Genomic DNA, 20,419 nt, shown 5'->3' with positions numbered 1-20,419 from the left:
CAGAGATAATTGAGCTGCATTACTTCTCATCTTCTCAGTGTTTTTAATATCTTTGTCCAACAGAAAAAAATGAAGAGGAGGAGCAGGAAGCGAGGAGAGAACTGAAGCGAAGGCTTACGCGCAAGGTTAAAAAACATTACTTTGACATTACAAAAAAATATGTCCCAAAGGATGAAAAAAAAAAACTTTCTAACTAATAAATATGAGAGTTAGAGGAAAACACTTAGACCCCTTTCACACTGAGGAGTTTTTCAGGCGGTACAGCGCTAAAAAGAGCGCTGCTATACCGCCTGAAAAACTCCCGCCCAGCAACCTCAATGTGAAAGCCGGAGGGCTTTCACACTGAGGCAATGCGCTGGCAGGAGAGAAAAAAATCTCCTGCTAGCAGCATCTTTGGAGCGGTGAGAGGAGCGGCATGTACACTGCTCCTTCACCGCTCCTTCCCATTTAAAACAATGGGAAACCGCGGCAATACCGCCCGCAATGCGCCTCTGCAGAGGCGCATTGCGGGTGGTATTAACCCTTTATCGGCCGCTAGCGGGGGCTAATATCGCACTGCTAGCGGCCGAATCCTGTGGCAAATCCGACGGTTTAGCGCCGCTATTTTTTTTTTACAAGTGATCACATTCCCTCTGTTCTCAGCTGCATTAGAGCTGGGGGAGGAAAAGCAGCAGCACACTAAGTGAATTTGTTAAGCCAAAAAGTTAAATTTTGGTCTCATCTGACCAGAGCACCTTCTTTCACATTTGCAGTGTCCCCAACATGGCTTCGAGTAAACTGCAAATGGGACTTTTTATGACTTTATTTCAACATGGCATTTTTCTTGCCCACTCTTCCATAAAGTACAGATTTGTGGAGTGCCCAACTAATAGTTGTCCTGTGGACAGATTCTCCCACCTGCATTGTGGATCTCTGCAGCTCCTCCAGAGATACCATGGGCCTCTTGGCTGCTTCTTCTGATCAATGCTTTCTTTGCCTGGTCTGTCTGTTTAGGTGGACGGCCATGTCTTGGTAGATTTTCAGTTGTGCCATACTCTTTCCATTTTCACATAATGGATTGAATAGTGTTCTGTGAGATGTTCAAAGCTTGGAATATTTCTTTATAACTTAACCCTGCTTTAAACTTCTCCACAACTTTATCCATGACCAGTCTGGTTTGTTCTGTGGCCTTCATGATGCTGTTTGTTAACTAAGGTTCTCTAATAATGATGAGCTCTGGCGTGTTCGCACAGTGCACGTGCAGAGCCCACCAGGAAGTCTGCACGGCGATGCGCTAATCACAGGCAGGGAGACATATTCCCGATGCTTGGCTGCAGAGATCGGGAAATGTCTCCCTGCCTGTGGTTAGTCCCGTGCAGACTTCCTGGCGGTCTCTGCACGTGCACTGTGCGAACACGCCAGAGCTCATCCCTATTCTCTAACAAACCTATGAGGGCTTCACAAAACAGCTTTATTTATACTGAGATTAATTTACACACAGAAATGGGAGGACCCCCACTATGCCAACACCCAATATATAGAAAAGGGATTGAATGAGTAAAAACTCTATCAAAAAACAAATGGATTTTGTGTGCACAACATGAGATGGTGTTTATCTAAAAAAAAAAAAAAAAAAAAAAAAAAATCTTTATTACAAAATATACTAATTAAAATAACATTTAACGTACAAAGCACCCTACTGACTTACAAGATCAACAGGTATCCAATACAATAGGCATGGAGATATGAATATAGATAAAGTCCACGTGGACACAGAATACTGTACAAAGTGTATTAATAAGTGGGGTCCATAAACTTCTCCATGCACACCTGTCTTTCAATGCATTTTGCAAATTGCTTCTTCAGGGCATTTAATGGGTAGGTGCCAATACAAAATTAAAAACAATGAAAAAATACCATAAGTATACATAGTATTATGATGTATCTATCAAAGTAGGCAATATATAAAGATCTTGGAACAAGACATCAGACAACATGCACACAAATGGACATATAAATAAAGCACACATGCTTGCCTGATGATCCTTAGGATCAGATATCGGGGACACCCTATTGAGTAATTATGAAACCAAAGTGATTTCTATCCACCGATGCGAATTTACAACTGGTGAAAGAACAAATCAGAAATCCTGATATTTACATTTGAGAGACGAAGGTTCCACCTCTGATCTAACCAAGATCATTGGTAATTCTGGAAATTAAATAAAAGATGTATTATAGATGCCCCTTAAACCAATGATTCTCCATAAGTTCATTTCATGTGTATGAACCATGGAATAAATCATTACCTCAGATCAAGAAAAATCATCAAATGGTTAAAAAAAAAAAAAACATAGACTGTGGCAGATGGCATGTGTTTTATCTAGTTTGTCAGTCAAATGTCAGCATCACACAATGTAGTGCCCTAGCCCAGTTGTGCTTACCTGCTAACCCCAAAAGAGTGGTGTCAGGCCAGCAACATCGGCCAATCACGGCGGAGTATAGTGCGGCCCTCGCCAACCATTGGCGGAACGTCAGGATGCCAAAAACACCACGTTGCGCCGGAAATAGACATAGAGAAACAGGAAGTAGGCAGATGTAATGTAATTTTTTTCTTGTCCCCTTGTTGCAATGTTTAGTCTTTGTGCGATTCACGGCGTCTATATTTGTATGCAGATTCTATGTCTCATTACATCTGCCTACTTCCTGCTTCTCCATGTCTGTTTCCGGCACAACCTGGTGTTACTGGCGACGCAAATGATGCGTCATGATGTCACACGTCCCAATGTTCCGCCCATGGTTGGCGAGGGCCACACTATACTCCGCCGGTGATTGGCGGATGTTGCTGGCTTGGCGCCACGCAGCTCCGCCCATATCTAGGTAAATGCTGCAGGGTGTTTGGCGCCAAACAAACCGCAAAAAAGGCGGTCCTTCACCCCGATAAGGCCGAACCAGCTGGGAGATCAATGGCACCACTTTTTTGGGGGTTAGCAGGTAAGCACAACAGGGCTAGGGCACTACATCATGTGATGCTGACATTTGACCTGGCAATATGCTGAGCGGCTCATACTGACATACCAGATAATACACATGCCCTCTGCCACAGTCTATTTTTTTGTTTTAGATCTCCATACCCTATTTGGGGAAATTGTGGGTGAGGCCACATGCAATGTGAGCCCCCCTCATCAGGAGGTAGCCCTTGGATACCAGTATATAAGGGGTGTAGCATGTTAGATCTCAGACAGAGTTACATGCATGACCATTTGATTGATTTATAACATACAATCTCTAGTACTCTTTTCATAAAATAATAATACATTTTTAGGTTCCGGTTAGTATACCAAGCTGAGGACTGGAAATATACCTGAATAGATACATTGTTATTCCCTCTTGGGCTTTTTGCTCATTCAATCCTTTTTCTAAATTGCACACAGGTGGACTTTATTTACTAATTAAGTGACTTCTGAAGGCAATTGGTTCCACAAGATTTTTTTAGGGGCATCAGAGTAAAGGGGGCTGAATACAAATGCATACCACACTTTTCACATATTTATTTATAAAAATTTGAACACCATTTATCATTTTTCTTCCACTTCACAAGTATGTACTACTTTGTGTTACTCTATCACATACAATTCCAATAAAATACATTTACGTTTTTGACCAGTGTTCTGATCCCTCTCCACTGTATCCAAAACTGGCTGCATTTGCATGTTAAAATAAGTGTCCTTGTATCTTTCATCACAACAAGGCTGATCTTTGGCACAGAGGATTCTAATTTCAGACTTTAGTATGCAAACATGGAGTCTCGTTTACCAAACAGAGGGTCAGAGTTAAGTTTGTGGGGGGATTAGGGTGTCGTCACTGTATGTTCCAGGAGCTCTGTACCAAGAACTACCCATTTTGGTCCCCTGGCCCCATGCTAATGTATCATAAGACTGTGCCCAAGGATGATAAACATCTGCCAGCCATCACCCCAGCTTTGATTGCACCCTACACTTATACATTTTTGTATTTTTTTTTTACTGATGTATCTTATTTATTTTTCAAATTCAGATAACATTTTAATGCATATAAGACCCCTTTCACACTGTTGCGTTTTTCGGGCATTTTTCAGACGCTTTGAAAAAAAAATATCCTGTAAAGCGCCTGAAAGAAGCCTCATCTGCAATTCCAATGTGAAAGCCCTTTCACACTGCCAGCGCCCAAAAAAACGCTGGTAAAGCACGGCTAATAATTTTTCACACTGGGGCATTTTTCAGGCGCCTTGGCGTTGAAAAAAGCGCCTCAATGGGAAGGGTGCTTTAGGAGTGGTGTATTTAACGCTCCTAAAACGCTGCAAAGAAGCTTCTTTGCAGGACTTTTTCTGACGCCCTTCCAGCGCAGCGCCTCAGTGTGAAAGCACTTGGGCTTTCACATTGGGATTGCAGATGCAGATTTTTACAGGCGCTTTTTTTTAATGCTAAGACCCCTTTTACACTGGGGCGTTTTTCAGGCGCTTTAGTGTGAAAGCACTTGGGCTTTCACATTGGGATTGCAGATGCAGCTTCTTTCAGGCACTTTACAGGCGTTTTTTCTAACACTAAAGCGCCTGAAAAACTCCCCAGTGTGAAAGGGGTTTTAATGAGTAATAACTCTTTCACATGTCTTATTATCTGTATTCCATGCATATCTCAAAGGTACCCCAACCCCATACCATAGAGTCTATGTTGAACACTGATGAAAGGATTTAAGCGGCTACTATATTTAGATCAGTCATTGATTAATTATTTGGCAGAATAGATTGTATTTTGTTACTAGACAGTTTCCTGTGACCTTGTTAGAACAGTGTCCAGCTTTTTAGCATAAACTGTGGGCTTATATCATATTTTATGCTGCTTTCTATTAAAATGTTTGTTTTATTTATGCCTTTCATTTACAGCTCAGCCTGAGGCCTTCAGTGGCTGAACTGCAGGCCAGACGTATCTTGTGCTTCAATGAATATGTAGAGGTTACAGATTCTCTGGACTATGACCGCCGTGCTGATAAACCCTGGGCAAGGTTAACGCCTGCTGATAAGGCAAGGGCACATAATTTGTCATACTTTTTCTGATAGCAGTCATTGTGTCTGAATGTTTCATATGATATTAAACCACTATAGGTTCTCTACCCCCTAGAGCATTGCTATATATTACAATCCATAATATATTTGTTCATCAAGCATGACATATTTTAAGGTCTGTTTATACCATAAAAAACTTGATATATAGGTATCTCACAAAAGTGAGTATACCCCTCACATTTTTGTAAATCTTTTATTAAATCTTTTCATGTGACAACACTTAAGAAATTAAACTTTGCTAAAATGTAAAGTAGTGAGTGTACAGCTTGTATAACAGTGTAAATTTGCCGTCCCCTCAAAATAACTCAGCACACAGCCATTATTGTCTAAACTTCTGGCAACTAATGTGAGTACACCACTAAGTGAAAATGTCCACATTGGGCCCAAAGTGTCAATATTTTGTGTGGCCACCATTATTTTTCAGCACTGCCTTAACCCTCTTGGACATAGAGTTCACCAGAGCTTCACAGGTTGCCACTGGAGTCCTCTTCCACTCCTCCATGACGACATCACCAAGCTGGTGGATGTTAGAGACTTTGCGCTCCTCCACCTTCTGTTTGAGGATGCCCCACATATTCTCAATAGGGTTAAGGTCTGGAGACATGCTTGGCCAGTCCATTACCTTTACCCTCAGCTTCTTTAGCAAGATAGTGGTCATCTTGGAGATGTGTTTGGGGTCGCTATTATGTTGGAATACTGCCCTGCGGTTCAGTCTCCAAAGGGAGGGGCTCTGCTTCAGTATGTCACAGTACATGTTGGTATTCATGGTTCCCGCAATGTACTGTAGCTCCCTAGTGGCGGCAGCACTCATGCAGCCCCAGACCATGACACTCCCACCATCATGCTTCACTGTAGGCAAGACGCACTTGTCTTTGTACTCCTTGTCTGGTTGCTGTCACACATGCTTGACACCATCTGAACAAAATACGTTGATCTTGGTCTCATCAGACCACAGGAAATGGGTCCAGTAATCCATGTTCTTAGTCTGCTTGTCTTCAGCAAACTGTTTGCGAGCTTTCTGTGCATCATCTTTAGAAGAGGCTTCCTTTTGGGACGACCGCCATGCAGACCAATTTGATGCAGTGTGCGACGTATGGTCTGAGCACTGATAAGCTGACCCCTCCTGATCCCAACCTCTGCAGCAATTCTGGCAGCACTCGTATGTCTATTTCCCAAAGACAACCTCTGGATATGACACTAAGCATGTGCTCTCAAATTCTTTGGTCGACCATGGTAAGGCCTGCTCTGATTGGAACCTGTCCTGTTAAACCGCTGTATGGTCTTGGTCACCATGCTGCAGCTCAGTTTCAGGGTCTTGGCAATCTTATTATAGCCTAGGCTATCTTTATGTAGAGCAACAATTATTTTTTTCAGATCCTCAGAGAGTTCTTTGCCATGATAAGCCATGTTGAACTTCTAGTGACCAGTATATGAGAGCAATGACATCAAATTTAACACACCAGTTCCCAATTCACACCCGGGACTTTGTAACACTAACAAATCACTTAAAACCAGGGAGGTAAAAATGCTAATTGGGCCCAATTTGGACATTTTCACTTAGGGGTGTACTCACTTGTTGCCAGCGGTTTAGAGTTTAATGGCTGTGTGTTCAGTTATTTTGAGGGGACAGCAAATTTACACTGTTATATAAGCTGTACACTCACTACTTTTAGTACTACTACATTGTAGCAAAGTGTAATTTCTTCAGTGTTGTCACATGAAAAGCTGTATTAAAATATTTACAAAAATGTGAGGGGTGTACTAACTTTTGTAAGATACTGCAATTGTCAACTGATCCTGATGATTTTATCCAGATCAGGTGATAATCGTGCTGCCTGAGACCAACCTTCAAACAATGAATTAAAAAATACATTAGCACAGATAGATTTTTTTTTTCAGGTCTGTAGATATTCCACCAGGCAGCAGGGGTATGTCTGCTGAATGTATAAACATGCACACATGTGATGTAAGTAAATGTCCCACCAGGATATAACTAGCACCAGTGCCTACTGTATCTATAAACGCACGTATATGTGACGTGAATGGGTATTCCACCAGGATAAAATTGGCACCAGGTGATGTGTGATGTAAGTAGATATTCCATCAGGATATAACTGACACCAGGGGTATATCTGCTAATTATATTAACATTCACATGTTGGTGAACCCTAACACCATACTTTACAGGTTTCATTGGTGATCTTTAAAATGATACTAAAGTTAGTTTTCTTTTATGTTAAAAATATTTTTTTTTTGACACTTGCCCGGTCAGAGTGGTCCCTTTTCCTCCTCTTTGGCAGTCCTCTGCCAGCACTGTCCACTCCTCCTCCCAAGCGACCCTTAGCAAGCTGTGTGCTATGGGGGTACCTATCTATAATCTCGAGCAATGTTGTTTATAAACACTGTCAGACTGCTTTTTTGACAGTTAAAGCATACTGAAATGCTGACTCTGATATTCATCATAGCCAACAATTACTGTACACTTGGAGGGGGCGTCCCAGAAGCAGGGCAGATAGACTGGATGCCCTGTGTACAACGATGAAGCTTTTTTAGATGTGTGTGGAACACCCAAAGTCTGCAACTAGTTAATTGGCACAGAACATTTGTTAATAAATGTACTTCTCATAAAATATATGTTTTAAAATGATGAGTGTATTTTCAGAATCGTTTTGCTAAGCATTTTCACTGCTAAAAACATTAGCATTTTTACTATATTATAACTGAATTTTTTTTTTTTACTATGACAAACCGCACTCTGTTTCATTCTTTGCTATTGAATGGATTTTGAAATTTTGAACTTGTAGTTTTCTTGCACTGGAGAACTCTGGTGCAAAAGATGCATAAAAATGGGGGGTTTATCTAGTCCAAAGGGAGGGTTAAAGGGTTAAGGTTTTGGAGGGTTAGGGTGATGGAATCTTGTTTTTTGTGCTGGGACACCTGTGCCCAAAGTTACCAGTGGCAAGCTTTTAGTACTTTAAAACACAATTGAAATGGGTAATGATTTTTAAAGATTTGTAATTCTTTTTTTTAATTAGACATACAGCTATAAATGTATCAAGGTCAGCCAATCTAAAACTGGATTTAATGCAATCAATAAAGGGTAACTCTATTCCAGTAATGACTCAGTAAATCATTGCAAAAAACAAATCCGACAATTCTCAAACATCGAGCGGTGCTTCATACATACTCAAACTTTTGGAAAAGCTTCTCTTTACATGCTATTTAGTTTTCGAGGAATCGGAAAGGAAAATAGGTCAGCAGATGGCATGCCTCTCATACAAAGAAAACAACACCAGGCTAGAATCAGCAGAGGATATATACAGATTAAAGGTTCAGGAGCTGGTTATTGTGCTATCAATCCCAACATCTAAGATTATAACTTGTGTTAGTTTTATCAAAGCCCAGTAAACCCTTCTACACCTAACATTTTGGCAGCCCTGAGACCAGCGCAAAGAGGAGCCTGCAGCTGCTAATTAGAAGGCCGCCTCCTCTTCTCTGTCTGTGCTCTTAAAGGATTACCAAATGTGTCTCTCTTGTTTTTTTCCCTCTAATTAAATGAGATGTTCTTTGAAATTATCCATCTGTTAACAAATTGCAATCCGTTCAAAGCAACTTACTTTACACAAAAATATTTGTTGCAACTCAGAATTGTATTCAGCATGTTACTACTTAAAACATGGATGTACAGTATTTCACAGCCAAAAAAACAGGCGTTTAAAGCGGTATTAAACCACAAAAAATATTTATTGCAACATAATAATCCTTAGATGTGGTGGCTGCATTCGATTTTTTTATTTATTTTTCCTTTTGTTTTACCTAGTGATCTGGACTTTAACACACTTCGTGTCTGTATTCTGTATGACAAAGTAAAGCAGACACCTTAAGACCCCTTTCACACTGGGCGTTTTTCAGGCGCTTTTGGCCTAAAAATAGTGCCTGAAAAACATCTCCCCTGCAGTCTCAGTGTGAAAGCCCAAGAGCATTCACACTGAGGCGATGCGCTGGCAGAACGTTAAGAAAACTCCTGCAAACAGAAGAGAAAGACACACCGACCTAGTGCAATTACATTATAAACATTTATTAAAAGATACACATAATACTCAAACATATGATGTATACATGCATGTCAAAGCAAAATGAAGACAAATCATTTCCAGGACCGCTGGAATATTCCAATGGTGCAAGAGGACCAGACAGTGTCCGTAATGGCTTGGCTTATGTGTTTTGAGGGAGAACCCTCTTCCTCAGAGCCAAGCCATTACGGACTCCGTCTGGTCCCCTTGCACCATTGGAAAATCCCAGTGGTCATGGAGGTGACTTGTCTTCATTTTGCTTTGATATTCAAGTGTATACATTATATGTTTGTGAGTATTATATGTTTATAATGGAATTGCACTAGGTCGGTGCGCCCTTCTCTTGGTTTCGTTGTGTGACTGTAAGGGCCTGTGTGGCCAGACTCTTTCATGTCAAATAGGTTTTGTATTCCCATACAAATCTATGGAATGCAAAATTAGCTTGAAGTCGGTCAAATGCAAGTCCGGGTAAGGTTAAATGCACCTGTCTAGATGGTTTCCAAATGATCCAAAGTTGATAAGTATTACCATTTTTATTATTATAATACTGTACAAGATTTATTTAGTGCCAACAGTTTGCTCAGTGTTTTACAATATAAAAGGAGACAATACAGCTGCAATACAATACAATACAAGAGGGTTAAGATATCAAACTATTGCCATCAACAGAAGGACAAAAATCCACCGATTAAAGTCCATAATTCAGAGACATTTTTCTCCAACTCTGCATACTCCTGCTTGATGGATTTGTGTGGTGGTACATATGTTTTATGGGAGTATAAGACCATATTTCTAATGTAAAAACAGTTTTTGATTACATTTTCTTGTTTCCAAAGGCTGCCATTCGAAAAGAACTTAATGAATTTAAAAGCACAGAGATGGAAGTACATGAAGAAAGTCGACAGTTTACAAGGTGACAATCTGTTTGATTTAAATCTTAAAACGGTATCATGTATAAGTAAATATTAATATATACCATATTTTTTTCATTTATCATAACATATTTTTGGGCATCGGACACTGTTGGGCATTACTGAATTTACACTGCACCTGTTTTTACTTGGTGAAGTTAGGATACACCCTTGTATGCTAACCAAACCCACCCTATTGATTAGCCTAAGCTGTGTTTAGTGCTTACATACATGGGGAGATTTTTCTTACAGTTAAATAAAGACTTAAAAAATATAAATTCAGTTTTTAATTATATGTGTAGAAATTAACACGACTGGTAGGGTTGGGAGCTATTTAAAAAATGTATTTTACTTGTACAGTAATTATTTCCTGAAGGCAGCTGCTTTAAACAATTTCATATTTTCAGCGGTTTGATATCCGCCACTGATCAAGCAGCAAATGTTGAATCTTTACTTAATACAAAGGTTGAATCTTTACTGAATACTATGTATGCAGGGATGCCAACTCCAAATTAGATTTTAAGTAAAACTGCCCCCAAATCGCTGACAGCTAACATTTGTTTTATGGCTTCATATTGCAGTACTATGACAGAACTACCTACATGGATAGTAGAATGTTCAGAATCATCAGCAATCCTTTATAAGAAGTAGTTTACTAATAAAGTCACAAGATATCTTTGTTGTATGTGACAATATCATGCTATACTGTAGAGAACAATGTAATATATAAAGCGCTACCTATTGTCTGGTGAAATAACACAAATATATTTTCAACTGCGCCTTACATTTAGATGTAGTAATTGAAAATGCCTGATACAAACATACAGTGTTAAAAAGCTTTTGAATGGCTTTACAGACCTAATTTATCTTCATCATTTTACAAACTGGTGGTAAATTTATGAATTGTTAGCAGCAGAGAAAAGCTAATCTGGAATATTGTAATTCATCCATTTCCTCTGAATTCTGTCTGATACGTTATAAATCAATACATTTAGCAGTCACAATTCATGGATTGTATGACTCTCTGCAGACAATTCTGCCTATATTCATAATTTTTTAAAAATTCACTATTTGTTGAGTTGCCAGGTCACCTGGTTTCTCATCCGATTTGCTGATCATTCGTTGGCAATCCTGCTTGTGTGGCCAGTCAGTGGAGCTGATTTACTGAAGAGTAGAAAATGGTTACCTACCAAAGTGAAAGTTTACTTAGCTTAGTGAATAAAGTAATGTTTCTGTTCAATTTACATATCCAGTCATGTCCAGGGTAATTAAAAACAATAGGGTTTTTGCCTGCACATGGTTGGATAGTTGAAGTTTGCTAAGTGAATATCCTCTACTCTTTAGGTAAAGCAACTTTGTTTTGTCAACCTCTGACCTATTCTAGGTGTTCTAGCAGTTCCCCAGTTTTCTCTGATAATATATTATTTTAATATAAATATATATTTTTTTTATAGATCTAATATATTATAAAAAGCGCTTGTTCACTGAAATTAACTTCAATATTTTATAATCTCACCTTTACTTGTTTATTGCTTGGTATAGATTTCATCGTCCATAGGGAAGCAAAGAAAATTGCAAGTTATAATGGGAGTTTATATTCAGGAAATGGGAATTTTCCAATAAATCATCGCTATATTGAATCTTCGCAACATGGGCACATTTATGGAGCTTAAATGAATATCGTGAAGGAAAGTAAAAGGATGGATTCCTGGAAAAACAGAAGCCTTTGCATGTTGGTAGATTCCCTATTGTTGTAAAGGTGAACTTTGGTTATATGAGAGAAAATCTAAACAAACCATTTAGCCAGAGTTCATAGGGTTATCTGGCCTGAGGTTGGCTACACTTTTCTCACCTTTCAAGTGTTACATTGCTTCTGTCCAATTTTGTCAAAGCCAACACTGAGCAGCTGAGTTTTTCAGCTTTGGCATATGTCTTCTGCATGTAATAACAGTGGGAATAGCTGCCAACTTGTGTTTCAGAAGACAATTTACTATTGATAATCATAGCAAGAATTATCTCACAAGAGTATTAGCTATAATTGTCTCCTTAACTATTTCCTAATGAAAGGATGAACAGATTTTAAGTATAAATTGCTCCTGGAAATTATAACGCATTCCTCTGTATAGACCTTGGAAGAAGCCCAGAATCATCTGCAATTGCACTGTGCCTGGAAATAAATTACATTCTTAATTCTGAAGACTCAAAAAATGTTCTTCTTAAAAAAAAGATTTTGTGCTCTAACCAATGCAGATCCAGTATTTTAACTTGAAGACTAAGACAGTCTGACCACAGTCACTCCACACTACCAGGCTTACGGTAATAATGGCTGCTCTGTCTGAACCACAAGAATATCGGCACATGGTTCAATAACTATTTCTGACACTCGCTCTTTTTGTAAAAATGTGAACTCAAGCATGTCGATGACATTGTAACTACTTTTATTTTATTGTATATTATGTATGTATTCCATAGCGCCCTGTGGTTATCTGCAATGTTTACACTAAAAGATATGATATAATATACATAGCACTTAACTCTATTGAAGGGCAGAATAGATTCAACTATATGTACCATGTTTAACATAAAATGTGAACAGATATATTGTTGACACCTGAAGGAGGCCTATTAGTTTGTCCATTATCGGTTTTAAGTGTATATTCTTAGAAGAATGCTAAGTTTATCCCAGGCATATGTTAGTTGAGATTAAAAGCTGATTTACAAAAACTAAGCTAGTTTCAGTGTTTTTGGAATTGTGTTATTATAGTGGAACTCCTTGCAAATATAAAAAATGCACATATATACATGCTTATATGTGGGGTTATTTATTTATCAATTAATACTGATATAAAAGATGGCAATCTGCTTTTCTAAAATCATTTCAATTGTCTTAATCTCAGATATAAGTTTGAGAGTGGAAGATTGTGCACTAAAAACCAAATGGGCTCTGTTGCATTGGAAAGTGCTGTCCGTCTGAAATATCTAGATACTGGTTGTCCACAATCCAGTGATCAGACAGAGGACTCTGAAAAAGCGCAAAACTGCAATAGCAATTATTGGTGTCACCCTTGGTGGCTTGGCAGTATATTTTTGAAAATTACAAAAATGGCTAAACGGAGTTACAAACATCTTAGCAGGTATATCTTTTACATATTTTAATAGTGAATTGGCTATTTGTCTGGAGTTCCAACTTTAAATGGCACAGTTTAGCACTTTGTGACTAAACTGAATCAATATCTGAAAAAAAAAAAAAAAATACCTGGGAAATTAAAATGCCATATATTTTGTACTTTAGCAGCAACTCACAGAAAAGTAAACATGGAGCAACATTTTAAAGAATCTTTGTTTTGTAGATCCCGCCTCTAAGACGTGCATTGTTGGGTCTGCTTCAATGAAGCTAGCATGCTTTAGAGAGGGTGGGTTGGGTGTTGAACGCTAAAGATTTAACAGCTTGAAAAAAAAAAGGTTGTGTTAAGTCATCTGAACTGCAATAGTACTGCCATGGCTTTGGCTCATTGTATCTACTGATAGGTGCATTTCTTTAGCCTTTCACACCTGTACTCTACCTCCTCTTAGGACTCTTTAAGACAGGCAGTAATGCTCATCACCCTCTGAAAGCGTTCTGAGGTGGATTGCTTTTCAGAGGGTGGTATAGCAGGGACCAGTAGGCATTCAGGAGGTACTACTGCGCTTTTTTTTTTTTTTTACTTTTTAAATTGCCAAACGGCAAATTTTACATTGCGGGACCTCGCTACAACTGCAAGCCAAGTGCTTGGCTTGTGTTACAGCCCAATTGATCTCAATAGGCAAGTTAACAGGCTGTTACATTTCAGTGGGCAGCCAGGGGTGGGCTAAAACCGGAGCTCAGCCGCTTGTTTTTACTGCCCTCAGACCACCAGTGTGAAAGAGCCCTTACTTATGTGTTTGGTTGATTAAAGAAATTCTAACTTTATGGTTTAAGTCTGCTTCATAACAGTGCAGGTGTGTTCCACAGCTTGAGCCTTTGATATTGTAAATGTAATGCGGTAGACTATAAATAAATGCAAGTGAGTTATTTCAGTAATCCATAGCACAGTCAGATATTTTCAGAATTATTATTATGAATCACTATACTTTGCACATCATCTTGGAATTGTCTAATTGAATAACCATTTTTTCTGTATTCAAGTCACAGGCAAGAGGCAGTAGTAAATGTCTTAGAGTTTTATTTTTAATTGTTAAAAGCTTTACCATAGTGCCATTTGTTATAAACATGGCCAGTTTATCTGTTTACCTGCCAAATTTAACACTGTACAATTTGTGTCTTAAAAACCATGCTAATGCCTGAATTATCAGTATTAGAATTGATTTTATATTATAAGTGTGTGTATATAAAGATGATGTAGTCAGTTGTGTTTTATTATTTTAAATGGTAAAAATAAAAAAAGATATGAGGCATTTTAGCCTTAATTACTGGCATTACCAATGTGCAAAATGATTGTGTGTTCTTGCGCACAATAGAAAAGTGTTTATTTACAAGAAAACATGACAATCTTCCTTTAATGGTTTTAATTGAAGTTTGACAAGGTATAGAACAGGGTATATACTTTATGGCATCTCGGTACTATTGAAAGATCAATTTCTAAAACCGATTCTGTTTTGTTACTTTGTTTCTTTAGTCAGATAAACGTACAAAACATTAGTGACATGGAAGTCATTCTACAACTGACATTTACTGAAATGCCTATTTCGAACAAACTGCCTCCTACCTGAGCTGGTGTATAGAGTGTTCCCATAGGTGGATGTATTTATGTATGTGGGCATATTGATGTAATGAAACCAGTCACAGATTCAATGTATTTGCACAGCATGATTTCTAAAATATGCAGTTTGTTTTGAGTATTGAAAATGTACAGCATAGCATGTAGACTTTAGTCAAGGTGCATATGTTCCCGACATTCCACATTGTTTTCAGTTTTAAGGGACATGTTTAAATGCCGCTTCTAATGTGTTGTCGTTTAAAGATTCATTGGTGAAATGTGATACTTTATTTTTGGATGGCTAACCGTTTCATAAAGCAGAAAACTCAGAAAGTGAAGTCCTTCTGCTTTGCTCTCTCCCCCCAACCTGTTTTTTTGGAGAGAGGGGCGCAAGTACTGGTTTTGATCCATACCCGCTCCTGCTTTAGCAATCTTTGCCTAGGTAAGGAGAACACCCCTTGTCCCATGCACCTCCCACAACCCTGCACCATTCACAAAGCGCCACATGGATTCCATTTTGGTTGCTCAGGAATACGCAGTAGGCCCACTTATCCACGACGTTTCCGCCAGGGAGTCGCATCGGTAACAAGAACCGGCTGTGGGACTACAGCTCTGGACCCCAGATTTGTAAAAGTCAGCAGCTACAGTATTTGTAGCTGCCATTTAAAAGAAAAAAAAGAACAAGTTCCTCTTTAAAGGTTTTTAAGTGTTTCTTTTCAGGACTTTGTTGGAAAGATGCCTGATTAGGAATTCTCAGTTTGCATACCTGCATTGGCCATTATGGGATAGTTTCACTCCAGATGAATTCAGAGAGAGCAGTCACAAAGTTAGATCTTCATGGATTGGCTTTAAGATTCCTGCCATGCGGGTCTAAGCTAATAAATTGGTCGGAAGTTCTAATGGCTGTCAACTGTGGGAGTTGTAATAAACTATTCATACTGCCGGTGTCCACAAAAATCTGAAATCTGTTTTTTTTTTTTTTTATGGATTTACAGTTTAAAAGAATGAAGTTTTGGTAGAATATACCTTCTTCATGATTGGGTATATGAATTTTGGTAATTTTAAAAGATTATCTAAAGTTAAGGTAATTATTTATGCAAGATTATTGCTTCAAAACATTATTATGGGAATGTTAAAAAAAAAAAGAGTGCCTTCTGCTTCCTTTTAGCTGACGTCAAGCAAGCAGGCATTTCCTTCTTGGCATAGGGGCCAGTAATCTTTAAAGTATGATTGCTACTCCTCTACTTGACACACAGAGATTAACAACTAAGGCTGTTCTTAAAGATTCCCAAACTATTTTAATAGAAAATAAAAAGAGTCATTATTGGATTTATGACATTTACACATAAGGTATTATTACAACAAATTTTAAATGAGGCACTTGTAGAAAATTGTGGTTGATGATTTAAAAAAAATATAAATAAATGGATAACTAAAGCAATAGTGAAAATCAGGTCTGTCTAAACAAGGCTATGCATGGAAGATAATTTTGTATAAAACTCAAAGTATAGAAGAGAAGTATTTAATATAACATTCTAATAAAACCCTTAAAATTGTAAATTCATTATGCAATTCACAGATCTTTTCGGACAGTTCTACTTTTCGTTTATTAACCTTTTTATGTTATAAGGTCTAAGTTTTGATTGAAATGCTGTAGCAAAGACCTCAAGGATTGGCAATGCTAATTAGTGTAGGTCTCCATCACAGGCTGACATTTTGGTTATGTAAAGCCAGGTGTTTTTAACCATGAAGGCCAAGACATGAGAAGAACACAGACACAGGAAATTAAAAACCTTACTTGAAGATTACAAAACCCGATTGTAATAATAAACAATTTTACAAAAGCCTTAAAGCATATTAAAAGCAATTCAATTCTTTAATCAAAGCAATGGCATTCTTGATGATCTGATTTGCAGATTTTTCCTAAAGAATATTAGAAAAGTTACCTCCTGAATTTGCTATGTTCTGGTAATGACATGTCTACACTGTCTGTGGCTACATCCACACTGGCAATTTAGGCCAGTGTGAATTGTATTGTCAGAAATCTTCTGATTCCTGCTGCGCCTGTAAGCAACTAGGTGCGGTTGCCGGCCGCCTTCACTATTATGACAGGTCACCGGCGGTCGCAGCTATTCACGGCTATATGCACAGCTTACTAACAGTGATTTTTAGATTGCACAAGCCATTGGCAATAATGGTCAGATGCTGTTCAACATGACCATGTATGATTGTATTGGGGACTGAAATAAAGGACCAGCAGTTGTGCTGGGCATAAAGTATATTTACCAAAAATTATATTTCTTACAGTATTAACATTCTGTTGGCTTCATTGTATATGATTGTACAGAAACCAAGAAAGAAAGAACCAGCAATTTGGCAAGACATACTAGTTCTAATAATTCTGTTGTTTCTAATCATGGTTATATGGTGTTTAACATCACTGTATGAAAATATACAGGTCCATACACACAATCAATAAATTGTACAAAAAATACAGCTTTCGCGATCGTACGGTAATCTGATCATCGGTAAACAGCTTTTGTCCGAAGTTACCTAAAGGGGCAAACACGAAAAATTTTCTTGCACGATTTTTCGTCCGAAAATACAATACATGCATTACTTTTTATTTTGTCGTACGAGATTTTTCGAACTGTAGTAACCTCCTCTTCATTTTCGATATGGAGATCGGCATGCAAATGACAAAAATGCACAATTATTCATCCAATCATCTCATTGTGTGTACCGGGTTTTATTAAAGTCTTGTTTCCACTGTTTGGGCTGTAAGCTTGTTCACAGCTAACAAAGGCAGGCCAAGGATAGTAAGAGTGATAAATTACCATGGATAAATGTTTCTGAAACTGAATCTGAATATGGTTATAAATGGCAGGTTATTTGACAGGTTGAGGTAGGTCACATTGTAGATTTTGGTGTTGACTGGCTGGGTGAATGTTTTGGAAGATTTAGCAAATAATATTTGAATATCTTTTGTGAGTGAACCCTCAAGCAACTTTAGGGTAATTGGTTGCTCTTACCAACCATTTGCTACTTAAACAATAGCCGGAACTGTATATCTTCTGCAGATAAGTTTGTCAACAGGCTGAAATATTATTTGTCCCGTTTCTCATTGGTGTCTTTTTGATACATAAAATGCTACAATGCAGTTTCTGTTAATTAAAAAAAAAATTAGAATCTTTCCAAAACCAGTCAGGCTATACCCAATGTATGTTATGAGTTGAATGTGGTTGTAGTAAACAGGATTTATTATAAGGCATGTAGAGCGGAGGAAGGTTTTACCATAAAGTGGACCTATATGGAAAACCTTAAAGTGGATGTAAACCCGATTCATGAAATTTGAGCTGGACACATATATCTGCAGTGTTTTCTTATCGCTCTTCAAAGAACTATGTCCCGTAGCTGTCTCCTGCTCCATTCTGTTATCAGCCTAATAACTATGGACACGTTGTCCGTCACGTGATAAAAGCAGCCAGAGTTTTGTGTCGGGAAGGATGCTATAAATAGATTAGCAGAGTGCTAAACGATTCAACACCCTGATGTAAAGCGCTGCGCAAACTGTTGGCGCTATATAAATCCTGTATAATAATAATAATAATAATAATAACACACAGTGCTTAAAGTCTCTACCTATGAGGAGAGGGGGTGTGTGCCTTTCCTCCAATCAGCTGTCTTGGCTGTATGCCCAGGGTTCACTGAAGTGCTAACCAGTAAATAACTTTCTAAACAGTATATAAAGATTAAGACAGCAGATAAACCGTGCCTTAAAGTATTTATACCCCTTGAGATTTTTTCCACATTTTGCCATGTTACAACCAAAAATGTAAATGTATTTTATTGGGATTTTATGTGATAGACCAACACAAAGTGGCACATAATTGGGAAGTGGAAGAAAAATGATAAATGGTTTATTCAAATTTTTTTGAATAAATATCTGAAAAGTGTGGCGTGCATTTGTATTCAGCCCCCTTTACTCTGATACCCCTAACTAAAATCTAGTGGAACCAACTGCCTTCAGAAGTCACCTAATTAGTAAATAAAGTCGACCTGTGTGATTTAATCTTACTATAAATACAACTGTTCTTTGAAGCCCGCAGGTTTATTGAAGAACCCTTGTGAACAAACGGCATAATGAAGGCCAAGGAACACACCAGACGGGTCAGGGATAAAGTTGTGGAAGAGTTTAAAGCAGGGTTATGTTAAAAAACAATATTCCAAGCTTTGAACATCTCACGGAGCACTGTTCAATCCATCATCCCAAAATGGAAAGAGTATGGCACAACTGCAAACCTACCAAGACATGGATGTCCACATAAACTGACGGACCGGACAAGGAGAGCATTAATCAGAAAAGCAGCCAAGTGGCGCATGGTAACTCTGGAGGAGCTGCAGAAATCCATAGCTCAGGTGGGAGAATCTGTCCACAAGACAACTATTAGTCGTGCACTCCACTAATCTGGCCTTTTTGGAAGAGTGGAAAGAAGAAAGCCATTGTTCAAAGAAAGTCAAAAGAAGTTCCCTTTTGCAGTATGCGAGAAGAAGGTGCTCTGGTCAGATGAGACCAAAATTGTTCTTTTTGGCCTAAAAGCAAAACGCTATGTGTGGCGGAAAACTAACACTGCACATCGCCCTGAACACACTATCCCCACTGTGAAACATGGTGGTGGCACCATCATGTTGTGGGGATGTGTTTCTTCAGCAGGGTCAGGGAAGCTGGTCAGAGTTGATGGGAAGATGGATGAAGCCAAATACAGGGCAGTCTTAGAAGAAAACCTGTTTAGTCTGCAAAAGACTTGAGACTGGGGCGGAGGTTCACCTTCCAGCAGGACAATAACCCTAAACATACAGCCAGAGCTACAATGGAATGGTTTAGATGAAAGCCTATTCATGTGTTAGAATGGCCCAGTCAGAGTCCAGACCTAAATCCAATTGAGAATCTGTGGCAAGACTTAAGGATTGCTGTTCAGACGCTCTCCATCCAATCTGAGGGAGCTTGAGATTATTTCCAAAGCAGAATGGGCAAAAATGTCACTCTAGATGTGCAAAGCTGGTAGAGACATCCCCAAAAATACTTGCAGCTGTAATTGCAGGGAAAGGTGGTTCTACAAAGTAAGGGGGGAGGAGTGAATACAAATGCATCACCCTGAACACACCATCCCCACCATGAAACATGGTGGTGGCAGCATCATGTTGCAGAGAAGTTTTCCTTCGGCAGGGACAGGAAAATTGCAGCGAAAGGTGGTTCTACAAAGACAAAGTATTGACTATGGGGCTGAAAACAAATGCATTCCACACTTCTTTTTTTTATTTTTTTATTTTTTTTGTAAAAAAAAAAAAAAAACGAGAACCATTTTATAATTTTCCTTCCACTTCACCATTATGTGCCACTTTGTTGATCTATCACATAAAATCCCAATAAAATACATTTACGTTTTTGGTTTTAACATGACAAAATGTGAAAAATTTCAAGGGGTATGAATACTTTTTTAAGGTGCTATACATACAAAAACTTATGTAGGGAGATTTGTTTCATCCCTGTGTATTATCTGAGGCTGTTCACTTTACTGGGTATATGTGAGGGTTTACACTTTAAGCTTGTCTGTCTGA

At 38.4% G+C, this 20,419-nt stretch overlaps 1 protein-coding gene across 3 annotated transcripts in view; it reads left to right on the top strand.

The window, feature by feature from the left end:
- The window catches only part of PHACTR2 (phosphatase and actin regulator 2), a 206,372-nt gene extending 191,893 nt beyond the window's left edge, over nucleotides 1-14,479 (top strand). For all 3 annotated transcript variants that reach the window (XM_040350569.1, XM_040350568.1, XM_040350570.1), the window contains 4 exons: nucleotides 64-125; nucleotides 4,901-5,038; nucleotides 9,990-10,066; nucleotides 11,607-14,479. In XM_040350569.1, coding sequence (XP_040206503.1) covers nucleotides 64-125; nucleotides 4,901-5,038; nucleotides 9,990-10,066; nucleotides 11,607-11,622 — 293 coding nt within the window. In that variant the 3' untranslated portion in view covers nucleotides 11,623-14,479. The remainder of the gene's footprint in view (nucleotides 1-63; nucleotides 126-4,900; nucleotides 5,039-9,989; nucleotides 10,067-11,606) is intronic.
- Nucleotides 14,480-20,419: the final 5,940 nt, after the last annotated feature.

The sequence above is a fragment of the Rana temporaria genome, chromosome 4 (genome assembly GCF_905171775.1).
Source record: "Rana temporaria chromosome 4, aRanTem1.1, whole genome shotgun sequence".
In the NCBI taxonomy this organism is placed as follows: domain Eukaryota; kingdom Metazoa; phylum Chordata; class Amphibia; order Anura; family Ranidae; genus Rana; species Rana temporaria.
This window is presented reverse-complemented; position numbering and strand designations above follow the sequence as displayed.